Source organism: Moschus berezovskii, chromosome 4 (assembly GCF_049115385.1).
Source record: "Moschus berezovskii isolate FMDL1 chromosome 4, NW_MosBer_1.0, whole genome shotgun sequence".
NCBI classification, from domain to species: Eukaryota; Metazoa; Chordata; class Mammalia; order Artiodactyla; family Moschidae; genus Moschus; species Moschus berezovskii.
Window position 1 is genome coordinate 115,046,454 of NC_142463.1, and position 12,978 is coordinate 115,059,431.

Below are 12,978 nucleotides of genomic sequence, written 5' to 3' on the forward strand. Positions count from 1 at the left end.
ATGTCAGTGAGTGGGGCTCTGATACCAAATGGAACTGGACAATGGGGTCCATCAGAGGCAGTTTTACTTGGGTGAGAGGGTTTCTGGTTTTGAAGCCTAAGAGATGGGTACTGGGGGAGACCAAGGGCCTAGATGCTCCTGGGAGAACAGCCACTTTTGAGGTCTCCATGCAGGGGCTCCTCAAAGTCTCAAAAGGCAGGACACATTGTTGCTCCCCTTTGACCCACTGAGGGCTAATTGCCACCTCCTTGCAATCTAGGGCCCATAAAAGAAGCTGTCGGCATTCCTGCCTTTCGCCCTGAGCCCTACAGGGGTTTTGGGCGGTGGTGTTGGAGTGACAGCGTTGGGGTATCTGCTCAATTTTCAAAGCACAAGTCCAGCCCATGGCCCCGCCCTCTGGGACCACCTCACAGCCCTCCTTTCCCTGTGACTTTCACCCTGGGGGAGGAGGCCCCCTCCCCCAACTCTTCCCTCCCTTTTCCCCACCAGTCTCCACCCCAAACATCCCTTTGCCCCACCCACTTCCTTTTCAGGTCCTATAAAGGTCTGGGCAGATCCAGGAAAGTACTGGGGTTCCCTGTGGGCCCCCATAGAGAGAGATTGGGAGAGGCAGTGGTTAGTAAAGGGGAGGGAAACACAGATGCCATCCAGGTGGCTCATCCGGAAGTTGAGAGAGGGACAGGAGGCAGAGGATCCAGGCTACAGTCTGCAACAGAGCACACCGATTTCCAAAAGGGCCCCTTGTTTTTCTCTGAGAAATCCACAGCTCCCTGGGGGAGAAGGGCCCCTCTCTTGTGCACGCACACACACCGCCAGACCGGGTTGTATTTGCTTCTGTTCTCAGGCAGAAACAGAAACTCAAAGACAGGAGCTTGGAAAGGTGCGAACAGGAATACAGAGGCAGAGCAAGGACCTACAGAGGCCCAGAGGCTGCTTCTGAGAGGAGGGGCGGCCCAGCCCCAGAACCTCCTGGGGAGGGACAGGTGCTCCCCTCGCTGCCGGACCTATCCCCAGCCCCTCCCCCCAGACCTCCTAGGCTCAGCTTCCAGCTCCCCGTCTCCCCTCCAGGGCCCAGGCTCACCCCTGTGACATCCAGGGAGCAAACGGCAGCCCTGGGAGTGCTGAGCAGAGAAAACCTCCGAGGAAAGGGGCTGGCGGCAGGAGAGCCATGGGATAGACAGTCTCGTGCTCAGAGAGGGCAGACAGAGGCACCTGATACACAGTCGCAGAGAAGCCCGGGAACCCCAGCAGTGACTGCCTTTCCGCCCAGCTCCCAGTGAAAGTTTGGTGTCGGAGATCCGCCAGGTGAGGTCCTGCTTGGACAAGAAGAATGGAGGTGCCTAGAGGCGGTAGAGATGCTGTGATGGGAGCATGTCGAGTTCAGACAGGGAAGAATTACAGTTTAGAAAAGGCTTCCCAGGTGGCTCAGTGGTAAAGATTCCACCTGCCAATGCAGGAGACACCAGAGATGCACGTTCAATCCCTCGGTCAGGAAGATCCCCTGGAGGAGAAATGGCAACCCTCTCCAGTATTCTTGCCTGGAGAATCCCATGGACAGAGGAGGCTGGTGGGCTACAGTCCACGGGGTCACACAGAGCTGGACACAACTGAGCGATTGAGCACACAGACAGAAGGATAAGATCCGTGAGTGAGGTTCAGTTTCAGGAACAGATTAGGGTTTAGGGACTGAGGCCCCAGTCAAGGCTAATGGGCAAGAGTTTCTGAGATGTGAGACCCAGGGTCTCCTTACGCCTCAGCTCAGGCTTCCCAAGGCTCAGTGATTCCTGCTCATCCACTTCAGAAGAACGGTGACCCTAGGAGGGAGCCTGGATACAATCCAGATTTCTGCCAGCAGGAGACATCCTGGAGCTGACCCAGAGTCAGAAGAGCAGACAGTCCTGAAATTGTCCCCATCGCTGAAAGGAATGGTCTAACCTACTTTATCAGCAGAGTATCTTAGCAAAGTGAGGCTGCTTAACCACTGTAAACTGAATTGTTATCAAGGGAACAGTGGAGGAAAGAAGAATTCACTGTGAAAGACTGTGAATCCCTGATGGCAAACCTGAAGAATAATTAAGAGACCTTCAGGATAAAAGAGAACTCACCTCAACAAGATCAACCATTTCTTGCAGAACCTTCATTCATTCAACAAACCAACTGGGCCTAGTGTCTAGGCCCTGGGGAAGCAACGGTTAACAAAATTTTGTCTTCTAGAGCACTCAGTCTGGAGGGGGAGACAGACAAGGGAAGGGGCACCGGCTCCTATCACAGGCTGATGACCTCCCATCATATGTGGCAAGACCCCCTGGCGTGGTGGAAATGACCTTTAAACACCGATCTGAAGGATAACCAAGGATGTACTTGGTTTGTCTGAGAGTGGAAAGAGGTGGCCGGCAGAGTATTTCAGTCCTTGAGAAATAGACCAGAGCCCTGGCAGACACAGCAGAGAAGAGAGAGAAGTTGGAAAAGACAGCTGATGGTATTTTTGGACTGAGGAGGCACGATCCTTGAGAACTGAACCTCTGGGGACCTTCTACCCTATCTGCCCAAGTGCCCCCTGGGGTCAGAGCCAGACCCCCAGGATAAACCAGGCAATGAAGACAGATCATCCTGGATCGTGTATGCTGGCATGTGGGGAGAGAGAGCCCTTGTGATGGTTGCCCCACATGTCCAATGGGACTTTGATCTTCAGTATTTCTACTTCAGTAAAGTAGAATTTTACTTTATAGAAGTAAAATTTGTCTTGGGTTCTGCCACGTGGATTCCCCAACACATATCCCCAGAGGAAGCTGTGCTTCCCCTTGCCCGGTGCTCCTGAGTGGTTTCCAGGCTTGCCTTGTTTTCCTGGAATTTGCCAGGGAAGGTGTGGGGAGCCTTCAGGTAGCAGCGCAAAGCTGGGCGTGTGTCTGCTGCAAGGCCTTCCCCACTAAGCCCTTCGGACCAACCCTCACTCTGCCCTCCCTGTTTGTTTCCTGTTGCCTGGACACTGGGAAAGCAGAAGGTGGTGCCAGAGGGGGTGGGGCTCAGAGGCAACAGAGCTTGGCCTGGGATGGGGGGAGTGTGAACTGTCAGGAAAGCAACATGCCCAGCCCAAGGGATGATGGAAGGTTTCCCAGCTTCCCCCACTCCCTCCCTCTAACACGCTTCTCTCTCCCCCTACCAAAGGCTCAGAAGAACACTGTGTTCCTGAACTTCACACGCTTCCCCCCAGGCGTCAGGCTGCACAGTAGCTGGGGTAAGAGATACCTGAAGGGGCGTCATGAAGAAAACATGGACTTGTTTCATGTGGCCCCAAGAAGCAGAACTAGGGCCCCCGGAGGATGGTCAGGAGGACATGTACTGACCCCGTGTTAAGAACTTTCTGAGCATTGGGGAAGACAGTTGGGTTTTGCTTTATGAGGTAATGAGCAGCCCGTCTCTTCGGGTGTGCAAGCTCAGATGGCCCAACCATTTGATTAGTTTACAAAGAAGTTTCCAGGGTAAAGGAGTCTTGGATGTCATTTCCAGCCTTGACCTTCTATGATTTGGTGTTCACTCCCACTAGCCCCAGGGACAAAACAGTCTTTCCCAGGATCTGTACAAAAAAGCTCATGAGCTCTGGGCAGTTTCTGCGACTCCCCACTCCCACTCAGCCCCTTGACTCCTCTTTCCAGGGACCCTATTCCTATCACAGTCTCAAAATCATCCAAGCGCAGGGAGGTGATGGCTACCCTGCTCCCAAGAGGACGTGGAGATATGGGAAGAAATGCAGGGCTGGGGAGGTTGGGAGCTTGGGGAGTGAGGACAGTGGGAAAGTCTAAGCTATTTAAAGCCAGTCAAATCAAGAATAAGTTAGTCTTTTCTGGGACTCTAGATTTCTGTGATGTTGGAAATGAATTTCTTCCAGGTAACCTTGGTGTGATTTGCCAGGATCTCTCTCAGAGGGTAGGAGAGGGAGGGAAAGGGAGGCCAGTCACCTCGGCAGCAGCCTAGAATGTGAGAGAGACGTGTGCTCTGGAGTGAGCCACCCCTCCCCCACAGTCCTCTCCCAGGCCCCTAGGTCCCCAGAAGCAGCAGTGGGGACGGATGAGTGAGAAAACAGAGGCGCTCCATGCACTCTACGCCCAGACTTCTTGTCTGAGACTCCAGCGTCTCCCCTCCACTGTCACCTCAGCAGCTGCCACCCTTCCTCACCCCAAAAGCCCTGACTGGCTTTGAAATATCCTGAGCCCCTTTCATCTGAGCTTAATCAAAGTAGTTTTATTGAGACCAGTTAATGCCCAGAGGTGGCAGAGTCACCGACAGGGATCCTGAGGCTTTCAGGGGGTACTGGAGGATATCCCCGGACCCCACTGAGTCAGGGACAGCCTGGCTGCTAAGTCGTGCCCCATCGGTGCTGCTTCTGTGGCCGGGCCAAAGGTTCTGAGACCGCCTCCAAGCACCAGTGCAGCGTGACACAGGCGATAGGCACACGTGGGCATGGAGAGCATGGAGCCCAGCCAGGAGCCCTGGCACACGTGCCCAGGAGGCAGCTGCCTACAGACCTGACTCAGAGCTCTACTCAGAACGTCCAGCCACTGGATTTTCCAGGCTGCGCCAGCCCAGTCTGATGTTGCAAGAACCAGAACACCCAAGGTTCAGAAGAAAGGGAGCTGGTACTCATAGTCAGATACTCATACAACAAAGTTAATAGCTTGAGCACTTTTTTTTTCCTTGCAAGTTTCTAACATCTGTACATCAACAAAGACAATGCACCAAATGAGCACTTCTTACTTACCCCGAGATTTCCTCCACACTGAACCACAGCTTGGAATCTCACAGCTTCCCAGAGACCCCTAAGCTGATTTAGCAGCTAAATCAGGAGGAGGGGTGCTGCTGCTGCTAAGTCACTTCAGTCGTGTCCGACTCTGTGCGACCCCATAGACGGAAGCCCACCAGGCTCCCCCTTCCCTGGGATTCTCCAGGCAAGAACACTGGAGTGGGTTGCTATTTGGAGGGGTGCACAGAGTTCATTTCTACCCCTGAGCCCTAGGAGGGAAAGTTGAAGCCACCCCTAGGAGAAAACACTGCCCACCCAAAAGTCCAGCCTCAAGTAACAAGTCTGCGGCTGGTTGTTCCTGAATGAGGCAGGTGGGAAGCCATGGGGGGAGATCCATTATGCTTTCAAAACACTTTCAGTTTTCTCTCTTTATCCCCATGTCCCACCCTCGCCCCCTTGCAAGCTGGGCTTACTACAGTCCCTTGCTGGCTCTTCCACCATATCACGCAGCCTGAACCCTCCAGTCCCCATTTAGCACCAGGGAACCTTTCCCTGTAATTATCCCCCTTGCCACTCCTCAGTGAGAAAGGGGGAGGGTTTATAAAAGGTGACCAGATGCAGCCAGCTGGCCTCAGATGACAGCTGCCTGCCTGGCTGTCAGGAATGTTCCACTTCTAGGGATTAGATTCCTGCTGATGACTCAGGCCAGTCCTGAAGCCGCAGAAGCCTGTGTGGGGCTTCTCAGTTATCCTGAGAGAAGAAATCAAACCTCTCTCACATCACGGGCCAGCTCAGAGAATCCCTGGAGAGGACAGCTCTGAAGGGAGAACTCTTAAGATTGTCCCCTGAACTATCTTCACTTGATCAGAGGTGGCGAAATTCTCCCATCTCCAAAACCAAACCCCAGTCATGTAACTTCTAGCTGCCCACTCCAGGCCATGTCAAGACAGTCTCACTTTTAGGCTTTGGGATCTGTCAGGCTCCAATTTTGGACTTCCCTGGTGGCTCAGATGGTAAAGCGTCTGTCTACAATGTGGGAGACCTGGGTTCAATCCGTGGGTCAGGAAGATTCCCTGGAGAAGGAAATGGTAACCCACTCCAGTGCTCTTGCCTAGAAAATCCCATGGATGGAGGAGCCTGGTTCAGGCTACTGTCCATGGGGTCGCAAAGAGTCGGACACGACTGAGTGACTTCACTTCACTCACTTGGTGGCTCAGACAATAAAGTATCTGCCTGCAATGCAAGAGACCTGGGTTCGATCCCTGAGCTGGGAAGATCCCATGGAGAAGCACATGGCAACCCAGCTCCAGTATTCTTGCCTGGAGAATCCCCATGGACAGAGGAGCCTGGCAGGCTACAGTCCATGGGGTTGCAAAGAGTCGGACATGACTGAGCGACTAAGCACAGCACAACACAGGCTCCATTTCACCTGCAAAGAGTTCTGAGGAAGTGTTGGTCTTGCTTTTAACCCATAAAATTGAACCAGTTTTCTCTACCTGGCTCAGAAGTTAGCAATGGGCACGGAAGCCCTTTTCTTCTTGACCTTCACTCCAAGGGAGCTTGTTCCTCCCAGCCCTGAGCTGGATAACATAGATAAGACGCTGGGCAAACTCCAGGCACCCAAGGCCCTTTATAACTTTCCTGAGAAGGTCCCCTGGAACAAGTAAGGACCCACTCCTTGGTCCCTGCAGGTATTATTAACTGTGCAGTAAAAGTGCTGCACTCAGTGTGTCAGCAAATTCGGAAGATTCAACTGTGGCCACAGGACTAGAAAAGGCCAGTTCTCGTTCCAATCCCAAAGAAGGGTAATGCCAAGGAATGTTCTAACTACCGTACAAATGGCACTCATAATGCATAGTGCATTTGAGCAAAGTGATACTCAAAACCTTTCAAGCCAGGCTTCAGCAGTACGTGAACTGACAACTTCCAGATGTACAAGCTGGGTTTCAAAGAAGCAGAGGAACCAAAGATCAAATTGCCAACATCCACTGGATCATGGAGAAAGCAAGGGAATTCTGGAAAAACATCTGCTTCATTGACAGCTAAAGCCTTTGACTGTGTGGATCACAACAAACTGTGGAAAATTCTTAAAGAATTTTATCTGTCTCCTGAGAAACCTGTATGCGGGTCAAGAAGCAATAGTTAGAACCAGACATGAAACAACTGGTTCAAAATTGGGAAAGGAGTAGGACAAGGCTGTATATTGCCACTCTGCTTATTTAACTTATATGCCAAGTACATCATACGAAATGCCTGGCTGGAATCAAGGTTGCCAGGAGAAATATTAACAACCTTAGATACGCAGATGACACCACTCTAATAGCAGAAAATGAAGAGGAACTAAAGAGTCTTTTGATGAGGGTGAAAAAGGAGGGTGAGAATGCTGGCTTGAAACTCAGCATTATGGCATCCAGTCCCATCACTTCATGACAAATAGAAAGAGAAAAGGTAGAAGCAGTGACAGATTTTTTTTCCTTGGGCTCCAAAATCACTGCAGACATTGACTACAGCCATAAAATTAAAAGATGCTTGCTCCTTTGAAGGAAAGCTATGACAAACCTAGACAGCATATAAAAAAGCAGAAATATAACTTTGCTGACAAAGGTCCAGGTAGTCAAAGCTATGGGTTTTCCAGTAGTCATGTGTGGATATTAGACTTGGACCATAAAGGCTGAGTGCCGAAGAATTGATGCTTTCAAATTGTGTTGCTGGAGAAGACTCTTGAGAGCCTTGGGTGGCAAGGAAATCTTACTGCAGTAAGACTCATTAGAAACAGCTGACTCATTAGAAAAGACCCTGATGCTGGGAAAGATTGGAGGAGGAGAGGGCCACAGGGGATGAGATGGCTGAATGGCAACACTGGCTCAGCTGACATGAATTTGAGCAAACTCTGGGAGACAGTGGAGGACAGAGGAGCCTGGAGTGCTGCAGTCCATGGGGTCACAGAGAGTTGGTGACCGAAGAGCAAGGAATACTTGGAACCTAAGCAAGTTGGCCAGCTGTCTCAGTGGCACTGCCATGTTGCCTCTCCCATCCCAGGCTGGGTACCACATCTTTACAAGACCCCTAGGGAGGAAGAGATCAACTTCTTCAGGTATGAGGGATGCACTTAGGGGAACTGGGCAGGGAAGGTGAGAAAGCCTCTTCCCCACACAGCTGGTGAGGCTGCCCATCTGATTTAGGGAGGAAGGGGACAGCAGTCTTCCCTGGTGGGGATGGTGAGGAAGGAGCCTGGGGAAGCAGCACGGGAAGCAGCTTGCCCACTCTACCTGGGTCCTGTAAATAAAGGACTCTTGCCCAAGGCCCTCGTAACCTGCTGTAGTAAACACCCGGGATGCGCCCGGCAGCTGTCCTCTGCCTCCTCTCAGTGCAGGACCCACCGAAGGAGACAAGACCAGGCTCTGGGTTTGAGAAATGAAACTGAGGGGCAGGGAGGTTGCCACAGTGATGGGATCTGGATGGAGGCCCTTTCCCCACAAAGGTATACAAAACAGGGAACTGGCTCCAGCTCTGGAAGCTGGTACACAGCCCAAAATGGGAGCCTGATCATCAAGTCCTTCTAAATAGGCTGAGACTCTTCTAAAGATACAAGAAGTCTGGTGGGAAGCAAGAGCAGACTGACTGACACAGATGAGATGCTTCTCTGGGATTGGAACCAGGTTCGCTGTGTTCACTGGAAATTGACTTCACTAGAAATGTACCTAGCATCTAGCAGGTATTCAGAGATACTTGGACGAGTGAATGAGTGAATGAAGAATATTTTGAGGACGAGTGAGGCAAGCTAACACTGAGAAAGATGGCTTTGGGAAGCCCCACTTGTTGGAGTGAGGGGGACTAAAGAGAGCCGGCCACTTGAGTGAGGGGACAGCTGTGTTAGGTAAGGGGTCTGGGCAGGCAGGGTGGTGCCCTGATGGGAGATGGGGCTAGTGCCTATGTGCTGACACTACCAGGAGTTGAAAGGGCTCTGGCAGGAGAGGGCTGAGACAGGAGGGTGAGCCCCAGGTCCAAACATCACCCTCTCAGCATTCATGGTCTGAGTCACAGGTGTGTACCTGTGAGAGCTCTGGTACCTCCTGCCCCAGCCCTTGCCCCAGCCCCTCCCTGTGACAGCATCTCTAGCTCCTTGCCATGAAATGCCTCTGCACTGGGCATGGAGTGGGGACAGAGATAAGACTGAGCTGAAAGTGGATATGATGACAGCATGCATGCCAGAAGGTCACCAAAAAAGCCAGGAGACCCCAGGACAGAGGGACCGCCTGGCTTTGGAGGGTTGACCATGAGAGTCAACCTTTCATTTCTGTCTCTGACTATCATACTGCCCACAGCCCAGGGCCCCCATAACCTATTTTGTCCCCCCATTTAGTCCATAGCAGCCACATTCCCCACAGCAAGAAAGCTGGACTATCCCTTAGAGAAGCAAAATAGATTTAATCTATAACTCAAAACTGTCTAGCAACAGTTATGGACACCAAGAGCTGGGGAGGAACCTGCCCCCCTTGAAGGCATCCCGAGGGGCAGAGGGGTTCCCTCAGTTCACAGAAGTGTTGGCTGGGATGTTAGCTTTGCGCTCGGCTTCAATGCAGTACTTCTCAGGAAGGCCGGTGGCTCTGCAGGGAAAACAAAGGGTGGGCATAAGGGGTGGGGTTGGTGGGGAGGGGACCAAAGAGACAGCAGAAGCAGGCTTAAAGAACCTAAGGACCTGTATCCCTGAGCCTGGTCCCACCACCCATTCCCCAAACACACCCCTGTTGAGGCTCCAGCATCCTGCTAAGGAGTTCCCTAAAGAGCCAACCAAGGAAGTCCCAGTTTCAGAACATTCTACGGGAGCCCCTTCAGAGGGCAACAGCCCATGTGAGCCTGGAGTCAGGCAGGAGGCCCTCCTCACACCCCTATCACCGTCCCTTCGTTCCCCTGACCCTGCACCTTCCAGGCTGCCTCTCTGGGGAAGGGGAGAGCAACTGGGGAGGAAGGGACCCCAGCGCACCTCAACTCCTCCAGCTTCTTCCTCTTGATGTCTTCAATGCGCTCACGCCGCTTCTGGGCCTCCTCCTTGAGGCGCCGGCCCTCATCGAAGGTGGCGATCCGGGCCTGCACCTGCTTCTGCTGGTTCTCCCGCACCTGGCGCCGGAGCTCGTTGGCATGCTGTAAGCTCCCTGTAGCCTTTTTCTCTTCCTCCAGCCGCTCCTTTTCAATCTGCTCTCGCTGGGCCCTGGAGGAGGGACATGGGCTGTTGAATGGGCTAGGCTGAGCTGGCCCAACCCAGGGAAGGGTTTGGGCGAGTTCCTGGGTGGGATCCTCTAGGAACAGGCTTCAGAGACCAAGGCCCTCCATTTCTGTGGCTCAGAGATCAAGCCCAAAAGTTGTTCCCAGCCAGGCCCAGGTTCATGGGTGTCTGACTGACTCTATGTCATGGGCATGTTTAGAAGGGCCCCTTGCTTGTCCTGTCTCCGCTCGCTATTCTAATTTTTGAACAAAGGGCTCTAGATTCTCATTTTTCACCAGGCCTTGTAGATTTTGCAGCTGGCCCTACACCCAGGATTTCACCCACTGGAAACTATTTATTTATTTTTGGCTTTGCTGGGTCTTCATTGCTTCCCAGGCTTTTTCTTTCTTTTTTCTAGTTGCAGCAAGCAGGGGCTACTCTTCTGCTGTGGTTCACAGGCTTCTTACTGCAGTGGCTTCTCTTATTGCCGAGCACAGGCTCTAGGGTGGACGGGCTTCAACAGCTGCGGCCCGTGGGCTCAGTAGTTGCAGCTCCCAGGCTCTGGAGCACAGACTTAGCAGTTGTGGTGCATGGGCTTACTTGCCCCATGGCATGTGGGATCTTCCCAGACCAGGACTCAACCCTGAATCTCCTGCATTGGCAGTTGATTGTCTACCACTAAGCCTCCAGGGAAGCCCCACTGGAAGCCATTGTCCTCCTCTGCTCTTTGGTAACAATGGCCGACTCCTCTCCAGCCTGTTCTGAGATATCTTTCCCTCTCTCCCTTACTTCCCTGCCATTATCAGTAATAATGACATTAACAAAACCAACAAAGAGGATGCTCAGGAAGTTCAAAGAAGTAAAATCTGTGATGTTGGCTCTCCTTACTTGCTGGAAGAAGGAACTTTGCCTGTTATCTCTTACTTCTCTTACTGCTCCAACTCTAAACTTCTTTCAGGAGCCTCTTCCACAAGAAAACTTAATTGAACTCTGACACCCGAGGGAAAATGGCTGATGTAGACCAGATATGTTCAGAAAAATTAAAAAAGGCTCAAATGAAATGCATTCACATCTCAGAGGGAATGCAATCGTAGGCCATCTTGAGCTAACATCTTATTTCTTTCTCAGTGTAATCAAAAATAAAATGTGCACTAATCTTGGGCCAGGATGTCTCAACTGAGGCCACTCACACCCTCACCCAAAGCACCACGTCACTGACCCACTTGCTTCCGTCACCGGCCAAGCTCCACCGTGCACGGCGTGTCCCCTCAACTCCGAGCACCTCTTTTTTTCATTTGTCTGCACCAGGTCTTGGCTGTGGTATGCAGGCCCTACACTGGGGCACGCAGGACCTAGTTCTGAGCAGGGATCGAACCCGGGCCCCTGCTCTGGGAGTGCGGAGTCTTAGCCTCTGGACCACCAGGGCAGCCCCAGCAGCCCTCCTACACCGTGCAGACGCCGCCCAAATTCCTACGCCTTCTACAGAGCCTCCTCAGCTTATCAAAAGAAACCGCTGACACGCCGGTGAAAGCAGCAGACGCCCTTGCCTTGCCATTGTGTTCCTATATAGAAAACAGTTTTCCAGCATTTCACATGATGTGAAACAGGGTGGAAATGGGGACCTGTATGTGTCACCAGACAGCCCCTGAGGTGGCATGCAATCGGAAACCTGAACAGGAAGGGCCCAGTCATTCCACAGGACTGGGGCAAGGATCCTGGAGCCCGGCTGCATTACCATCATCTGGGGACTTTCAAAACTACTGATGCCTGGGCTTCACCCCAGACCCGTTCAGTGAGAATCTCTGGCGGTGGTCCCTGGGCACCGGTACTTTTTGAAAGCTGCCAGGCATTTCCAAGAACCACTGGGTAGGGTAGGTCAGCTATTTCTGCTTAGTCAACAGGCTGACAGTTAAAGGCATCCCTCTGTCCAGAAGCAGGAAGTCCATATATAGGCCACAGAGGAGGCCATGCTTTTGAAGTAGGAAAAGCTCAATTGCTGGCCATGGCAGAGACGCTCCTGGCACTTGGAGACACCCACCATGGTGGTCACGTGACCCTGGAGACACTAGGTCCGGATGCTAACCTAGAACAAAAGGTGAAATTGAACTTCTCCAAAGGGCTGGTCTAACTTGAATACCTGACTAGTCCATGTGCTCCAGGCAAACAAAGCAAAGAAGGGACACATGGGTCAGTGGCAACATTGTTGGGCTTTAATTTCTTTCCTTTAACATGTATTAGTGACTGCTAATCCGAGAAGGCAATGGCACCCCACTCCAGTACACTTGCCTGGAAAATCCCATGGACAGAGGAGCCTGGTAGGCTGCAGTCCATGGGGTCACTAAGAGTCGGACAAGACTGAGCAACTTCACTTTAACTTTTCACTTTCATGCATTGGAGAAGGAAATGGCAACCCACTCCAGTGTTCTTACCTGGAGAATCCCAGGGACGGGGGAGCCTGGTGGGCTGCCATCTGTGGGGTCACACAGAGTCGGACACGACTGAAGCGACTTTGCAACAGCAGCAGCAGTGACTGCTAAAGGCAACCCAGATGTCCAAGAGCACAGAGGCTGGGGAGGGCAGATATCTAAAAGGCGACCTGGAGTCCAGGGGCAGAAGCTTTGGGGCTATTAAGGAAACTGCCTTCTTTATCAGGTATCTAGAGACCATGGCATGACCCTTGAGGGCAAGGAGAGCTACAAAGCCAAAGGACATCACAGCCAATGGAGGTAGGCTGAGGGTCCACAGTCCCACACAAGTCCAAGAACTTGGCTCCAGCAAGGACAGCAATTCCTGTAAACCGTTCTGTCTCTGCCCAGGGATCCAGGGGCCTGGTCTGGCATGCAACTAATTGGGGCAGCAGCAAGAAGAAGGACGGAGACGATGTAGACCAAGAAAGCGGGGCTGCTCCACTCAGTCTCTACCTATCTGAGCATAATTTCTGCAGTTTGTACCACTCTGCCCCAATTCAAATTCCGTTTGTTTCCTTTGTTTAATTTTTCTGGTTTAAGCTTGGCTGCACTTCGCAGCATGCAGGATC

General features: G+C 52.2%; 1 protein-coding gene across 4 annotated transcripts in view; it reads right to left on the bottom strand.

Annotated features, from left to right (window-relative positions):
• Nucleotides 1–9,177: 9,177 nt before the first annotated feature.
• Nucleotides 9,178–12,978, bottom strand: part of CFAP45 (cilia and flagella associated protein 45) — a 44,612-nt gene continuing 40,811 nt past the window's right edge. For all 4 annotated transcript variants that reach the window (XM_055401973.2, XM_088835935.1, XM_055401978.2 and 1 more), the window contains 2 exons: nt 9,723–9,947; nt 9,178–9,345 (listed from right to left, as the gene is read on the bottom strand). In XM_055401973.2, coding sequence (XP_055257948.2) covers nt 9,267–9,345; nt 9,723–9,947 — 304 coding nt within the window. In that variant the 3' untranslated portion in view covers nt 9,178–9,266. The remainder of the gene's footprint in view (nt 9,346–9,722; nt 9,948–12,978) is intronic.